The following is a 7,500-nucleotide window of genomic DNA, read 5'->3' on the forward strand; positions in this document are numbered from 1 at the left end:
GCAGTGTGGGACAGTCCTGTTTGCACTCCGTGGCACGCAGTGTGGGAGGAAGAGTTTCCGGCTCCCACTTCATTTGTGGTTTTCTAGGACAAATAACAAAATGTTCTAGGCCTTCCAGCCCACTCAGCGTGGTATCCCCCGCCACGGGACACGGCTCAGAGAGGGGGTCCCGAGAGCGCCTGTGAGCTCAAATCATTCCTTATAGAGAGGGGGTCCCGAGAGAGCCTGTGAGCTCACATCATTCCTTATAGAGAGGGAGGTCCCGGGAGAGCCTGTGAGCTCACATCATTCCTTATAGAGAGGGGGGGGGGGGGGGTCCCGAGAGAGCCTGTGAGCTCACATCATTCCTTATAGAGAGGAGGGTCCCGAGAGCGCCTGTGAGCTCACATCATTCCTTATAGAGAGGGGGGGGGGGTCCCGAGAGAGCCTGTGAGCTCACATCATTCCTTATAGAGAGAGGGGGGTCCCGAGAGAGTCTGTGAGCTCAAATCATTCCTTATAGAGAGAGGGGGGTCCCGAGAGAGTCTGTGAGCTCAGATCATTCCTTATAGAGAGGGGGGTCCCGAGAGAGCCTGTGAGCTCAAATCATTCCTTATAGAGAGAGGGGGGCCCCGAGAGAGTCTGTGAGCTCAGATCATTCCTTATAGAGAGGGGGGTCCCAAGAGAGCCTGTGAGCTCAGATCATTCCTTATAGAGAGAGGGGGGTCCCGAGAGAGTCTGTGAGCTCAGATCATTCCTTATAGAGAGGGGGGTCCCGAGAGCGCCTGTGAGCTCACATCATTCCTTATAGAGAGGGGGGTCCCGAGAGAGCCTGTGAGCTCACATCATTCCTTATAGAGAGGGGGGTCCCGAGAGCGCCTGTGAGCTCACATCATTCCTTATAGAGAGGGGGGTCCCGAGAGCGCCTGTGAGCTCACATCATTCCTTATAGAGAGGGAGGTCCCGAGAGAGCCTGTGAGCTCACATCATTCCTTATAGAGAGGGAGGTCCCGAGAGAGCCTGTGAGCTCAGATCATTCCTTATAGAGAGGGAGGTCCCGAGAGCGCCTGTGAGCTCAGATCATTCCTTATAGAGAGAGGGGGGTCCCGAGAGCGCCTGTGAGCTCACATCATTCCTTATAGAGAGGAGGGTCCCGAGAGAGCCTGTGAGCTCACATCATTCCTTATAGAGAGGGGGGTCCCGAGAGCGCCTGTGAGCTCACATCATTCCTTATAGAGAGGGGGGTCCCGAGATCGCCTGTGAGCTCACATCATTCCTTATAGAGAGGGAGGTCCCGAGAGCGCCTGTGAGCTCAGATCATTCCTTATAGAGAGGGGGGTCCCGAGAGAGCCTGTGAGCTCACATCATTCCTTATAGAGAGAGGGGTCCCGAGAGAGCCTGTGAGCTCAAATCATTCCTTATAGAGAGGGGGGTCCCGAGAGAGTCTGTGAGCTCAAATCATTCCTTATAGAGAGGGAGGTCCCGAGAGAGCCTGTGAGCTCAGATCATTCCTTATAGAGAGGGGGTCCCGAGAGCGCCTGTGAGCTCAAATCATTCCTTATAGAGAGGGGGGTCCCAAGAGAGCCTGTGAGCTCAGATCATTCCTTATAGAGAGAGGGGGGTCCCGAGAGCGCCTGTGAGCTCACATCATTCCTTATAGAGAGGGGGGTCCCGAGAGAGCCTGTGAGCTCACATCATTCCTTATAGAGAGGGGGGGGGGGTCCCGAGAGAGCCTGTGAGCTCACATCATTCCTTATAGAGAGGGGGGTCCCGAGAGAGCCTGTGAGCTCAAATCATTCCTTATAGAGAGGGGGGTCCCGAGAGAGCCTGTGAGCTCAAATCATTCCTTATAGAGAGGGGGGTCCCGAGAGAGTCTGTGAGCTCAAATCATTCCTTATAGAGAGGGAGGTCCCGGGAGAGCCTGTGAGCTCAGATCATTCCTTATAGAGAGGGGGGTCCCGAGAGTGCCTGTGAGCTCACATCATTCCTTATAGAGAGGGGGGTCCCGAGAGAGCCTGTGAGCTCAAATCATTCCTTATAGAGAGGGGGGTCCCGAGAGAGTCTGTGAGCTCAAATCATTCCTTATAGAGAGGGAGGTCCCGAGAGAGCCTGTGAGCTCAGATCATTCCTTATAGAGAGGGGGGTCCCAAGAGAGCCTGTGAGCTCAGATCATTCCTTATAGAGAGAGGGGGGTCCCGAGAGCGCCTGTGAGCTCAGATCATTCCTTATAGAGAGGGAGGTCCCGGGAGAGCCTGTGAGCTCAGATCATTCCTTATAGAGAGGGAGGTCCCGGGAGAGCCTGTGAGCTCAGATCATTCCTTATAGAGAGGGAGGTCCCGAGAGCGCCTGTGAGCTCAGATCATTCCTTATAGAGAGAGGGGGGCCCCGAGAGAGTCTGTGAGCTCAAATAATTCCTTATAGAGAGGGGGGTCCCGAGAGCGCCTGTGAGCTCAAATCATTCCTTATAGAGAGAGGGGGGTCCCGAGAGCGCCTGTGAGCTCAGATCATTCCTTATAGAGAGGGAGGTCCTGGGAGAGCCTGTGAGCTCAGATCATTCCTTATAGAGAGGGAGGTCCCGAGAGCGCCTGTGAGCTCAGATCATTCCTTATAGAGAGAGGGGGCCCCGAGAGAGTCTGTGAGCTCAAATAATTCCTTATAGAGAGGGGGGGGGGGGGGGGACCCGAGAGAGCCTGTGAGCTCACATCATTCCTTATAGAGAGGGGGGACCCGAGAGCGCCTGTGAGCTCAGATCATTCCTTATAGAGAGGGGGGTCCCGAGAGCGCCTGTGAGCTCAGATCATTCCTTATAGAGAGGGGGGTCCCGAGAGAGCCTGTGAGCTCAGATCATTCCTTATAGAGAGGGGGGGGGGGGTCCCGAGAGAGCCTGTGAGCTCACATCATTCCTTATAGAGAGGGGGGGGGGGGTCCCATGAATGTAGCTTTTGTACAGATCATTTTTCCGTCTTTAGAGCAGGGCGGCCAACTCCAGTCCTGAATGGCCACCAACAGGTCAGGTTTTCAGGATATCCCTGCTTCAGCACAGGTGGTACGGTCTACGACTGAGCCACTGACTGAGCCACCTGTGCTGAAGCTGGATTTACCCAGAAAGCCTGACCTGTTGGTGGCCCTCGGGGCTAAGTTGCCTGCGCTGGGGCCCCTGGATTAACCCTTTCCTCCTTGCTGCTCCCAGGCGCTGGAGTCGGAGTACGTCAGCTCCCGGCTGCACCTCTGGATAGACCTGGTGTTTGGGTGCAGGCAGCGCGGCCCCGCGGCCGTCCCGGCGCTCAACCTTTTCCACCCTTATTTCTACGGCTCTGCGGCCCACCTGAGCAGCGCGGACCCCCTTATCCGCAGCACCCTGCTGGGGTTCATCAGCAGCTTCGGGCAGGTCCCAAAGCAGGTAACGCAGAAGAGAGCGCCGGGGGTTTCATTCGTCTGTCTCGGTGCGCCTCTGTCTGTCTCGGTGCGCCCCTGTCTGTCTCGGTGCGCCTCTGCCTGTCTCGGTGCGCCTCTGTCTGTCTCGGTGCGCCTCTGTCTGTCTCGGTGCGCCTCTGTCTGTCTCGGTGCGCCTCTGTCTGTCTCGGTGCGCCTCTGTCTGTCTCGGTGCGCCTCTGTCTGTCTCGGTGCGCCTCTGTCTGTCTCGGTGCGCCTCTGTCTGTCTCGGTGCGCCTCTGTCTGTCTCGGTGCGCCTCTGTCTGTCTCGGTGCGCCTCTGTCTGTCTCGGTGCGCCTCTGTCTCGGTGCGCCTCTGTCTGTCTCGGTGCGCCTCTGCCTGTCTCGGTGCGCCTCTGCCTGTCTCGGTGCGCCTCCGTCTTTCTCGGTGCGCCTCCGTCTGTCTCGGTGCGCCTCCGTCTGTCTCGGTGCGCCTCCGTCTGTCTCGGTGCGCCTCCGTCTGTCTCGGTGCGCCTCCGTCTGTCTCGGTGCGCCTCCGTCTGTCTCGGTGCGCCTCCGTCTGTCTCGGTGCGCCTCCGTCTGTCTCGGTGCGCCTCCGCCTGTCTCGGTGCGCCTCCGCCTGTCTCGGTGCGCCTCCGCCTGTCTCGGTGCGCCTCCGTCTGTCTCGGTGCGCCTCCGTCTGTCTCGGTGCGCCTCCGTCTGTCTCGGTGCGCCTCTGTCTGTCTCGGTGCGCCTCCGTCTGTCTCGGTGCGCCTCCGTCTGTCTCGGTGCGCCTCCGTCTGTCTCGGTGCGCCTCCGTCTGTCTCGGTGCGCCTCCGCCTGTCTCGGTGCGCCTCCGTCTGTCTCGGTGCGCCTCCGTCTGTCTCGGTGCGCCTCCGTCTGTCTCGGTGCGCCTCTGTCTGTCTCGGTGCGCCTCCGTCTGTCTCGGTGCGCCTCCGTCTGTCTCGGTGCGCCTCTGTCTGTCTCGGTGCGCCTCTGTCTGTCTCGGTGCGCCTCTGTCTGTCTCGGTGCGCCTCTGTCTGTCTCGGTGCGCCTCTGTCTCGGTGCTGAATAGCGCTCTCACAATCCCAAAGTAGTAATAGTGCATACAATAGTGCATATAATGGTGTTTAAAATTAAATATTAATAATATTAGTGCCCAAATGTGACAAAATATAATCTTTTTTTTTTTTTTTTTTTCAACTTATGTTTTATTATTTTTCAAGGGAAGGGGAAGGGAGAGGGAAAGGGGGGTACAGAAAATAAAGAGGGGAGGACATAGGGGAACATCCACAGTTGTCTCCACGCAGGGAGCAGACAGTCACTTATATAAACGCACACTTCGATTATCACAGGTATACATACAGTTTATGCAATTGAGTTAGTATAGATAATAGTCATCTCAGGGCACGTAATCTAAGTCCAGCTTGGATTTTGCCAGATACTGTGTATGTCGCCCACGGACCCCACGTTGTCAGAAAACTGTTAAATCTGTCGTGAACTAAACTCCAGTAGTTGGCCTTTCCATAGTCATGACATGGGTTATTTTGTGTATTACTGTTGTGATAGGCGGGGAGTCATTCTGTTTCCAGTGTTTTGTTATCATTGCCTTAGCTGCCGACAGGATCCGTATCGCCAAATGGTCTACTTTCCCATCTATAGGTTTTAATAAGAGCACAGTTCCCATGTCCCAGGTCCAACCCTAACACCCCTTTTATGCGTCTTCTGATCCTCCCCCAGAAGAGAATAATCTTGGGGCATGACCACCAGATATGTTTAAACGTGCCCAACTGCCCGCACATAGGGGAGGTTAATGGGGAAGAGAATGAAGGCGCGCAGGTGTACAGTATAATACCACCGCTGGAGAATTTTCAGGGTTGTTTCCCTGACCGCTGAGCATCGGGAGGCTCTGGCTATTCTTTCGTAAGTTTCCTCCCAGTCTTCGTCTGCTATAGGGTTGTCCAAGTCCCTCCCCCAGTCTGAGATATTTTTACTTGTTTGCCCCCTGTACTGACTTATTAGGACCTGATAAAATTGAGCATTCGTTCCTTTGTGATATTCACCCCGCTGATATAGACTCTCAAAGGTAGTGAGGGGTCCAATCCAAGTTTCTCTTGGATGTAGCGACGATACATAGTGTCTAAGCTGCATATACTGGAGTATTTGTTTATCTGGGATACTATGTTCTTCTCTTATTTCAGGGAACGACGTTATCCTGCCTCCCTTTTGCATATCTCCAATGGAGGATAGCTCTATTTCGTCCCTTTGATTGATGTGCTGGGGTGAACTCCGGCTTAGACCTAACCGGTGTAAGGGGCGAGGGGATAGATGAATTCTGTTTGTATTTGCAGTTTTTGTCCCAGATATTTATAGAGTGCGCAAGAACTGGGTGGTCTTTGTAATTCGTTGTCCTGTTTTCCCTCTTTACCCACAACAAGGCTGCCATATCTAACAGCTTGGCTTCCGATCTCTCTCTGTCTACCCATGGTTTTGTTCCTGGTTTCGCGGACCAGTAGATTAGCGAGCTCAGCCTGGCTGCTTCATAGTATTTAGCTATGTCTGGCTGTCCCAGGCCTCCCCGGGTCAGAGGGAGCACCATTAACTTGTTCTTAATTCTGGGTTTCCTGCCATTCCAGATCCATTTGGCTATCTCCCTCTCTAGATCTTTAATCACGTATGCTGGGGCTGTTACTGGTAGTACCTGGAAGAGGTACAGTATCCTTGGTAGTAGGTTCATTTTGACCGATATGATCCTGCCTGACCAGAAAATCTGCTGTCCCGACCAACTTAGTAGGTCTTTCTTCAAAATGTTGATTAAATTTGGATAGTTTGCGCCGTAAATCTCCTAGGTATCTTATCTTATCTGACTTCCACTTTATGTGAAATAATCTTTTCAGGGTGTTCTCCGTTTCTTTGGGAATATATTTAGCTTAAAGCCTGTGATTTAGTATGGTTGACTTTAAAATTTGATAGTTTACCAAATTTGTCTAGTGTGTAAAACAGGGTTCTTAGGGATGACTCTGGGTTGGTCAGGGAGAGTAAAATGTTGTCTGCGAATAGGGATAGCTTGTAAACTTTATCCCCTATACCAGTAGGCACACCTTGTATCTCTGGATTTGATCTTATTCTTGTGGCCAATACTTCTATGCAAATAGCAAACAGAAGGGGGGACAGCGGACATCCCTGCCTGGTACCATTGGAAATCTTAAAGGGTGTTGAGGTGTGGCCCGATGTGCGGACTGTGGCTGTTGGGTTGGAGTATAACGCTGTTATACCGTTAATGAAATTTTCATGTAAGCCCACCTCTCTGAGCACTCGGAACATAAAAGTCCAGGCCACCCTATCGAATGCCTTTTCAGCATCGAGTCCTAGTCCCAGTGTGGGGCGTTGTTTCGTGTTGCTGTTGTGAATAATGCTAATAATCCTGCGGATATTGTCGGAGGCTTGCCTCTCTGGAGTAAACCCCACTTGGTCTGGGTGGATCAACAAATTTAGGACCTTATTTAGTCTAGTCGCTAGTATTTTTGCGAACAGCTTTATATCTGTGTTTATCAATGAAATAGGTCTGTAGCTGGGGCATAGTGTGGGGTCTTTTCGACAAAATATAATCTTAATAGTGAGCTATAAGTGATTAAGAGGAAAACAAACACACTCAACCCTTAGCGAAGACTGTTTCAAAAAGTCTTCTACACAAACTTCTTCCACAAGCACCAAGGGAGCGTAGTAAATAGCCATAAAAATAAAGAAACATCACATAGTGTAGTAATGTTACAAAAAATATTAACAATGAAAGTGAGCTCACATACGGGTCCTCATAATAGAGCAATGTAACGAGCAGTCAGCCAGCTCAAGGGGTATATGTTCCCAGGGGTGTGCAGCGAGCAATGTAACGAGCAGTCAGCCAGCTCAAGGGGTATATCTTCTCAGGGGTGTGCAGCGAGCAATGTAACGAGCAGTCAGCCAGCTCAAGGGGTATATGTTCCCAGGGGTGTGCAGCGAGCAATGTAACGAGCAGTCAGCCAGCTCAAGGGGTATATGTTCCCAGGGGTGTGCAGCAAGCAATGTAACGAGCAGTCAGCCAGCTCAAGGGGTATATGTTCCCAGGGGTGTGCAGCGAGCAATGTAACGAGCAGTCAGCCAGCTCAAGGGG

At 52.8% G+C, this 7,500-nt stretch overlaps 1 protein-coding gene across 3 annotated transcripts in view; it reads left to right on the top strand.

Annotated features, from left to right (window-relative positions):
- LOC142501019 (WD repeat- and FYVE domain-containing protein 4-like) overlaps positions 1 to 7,500 on the top strand; it is a 90,556-nt gene that overhangs the window by 51,252 nt on the left and 31,804 nt on the right. For all 3 annotated transcript variants that reach the window (XM_075610260.1, XM_075610259.1, XM_075610261.1), the window contains exon 6: positions 3,170 to 3,379. In XM_075610260.1, the coding sequence (XP_075466375.1) occupies positions 3,170 to 3,379 (210 nt within the window). The remainder of the gene's footprint in view (positions 1 to 3,169; positions 3,380 to 7,500) is intronic.

The sequence above is a fragment of the Ascaphus truei genome, chromosome 8 (assembly GCF_040206685.1).
Source record: "Ascaphus truei isolate aAscTru1 chromosome 8, aAscTru1.hap1, whole genome shotgun sequence".
Taxonomy (NCBI): domain Eukaryota; kingdom Metazoa; phylum Chordata; class Amphibia; order Anura; family Ascaphidae; genus Ascaphus; species Ascaphus truei.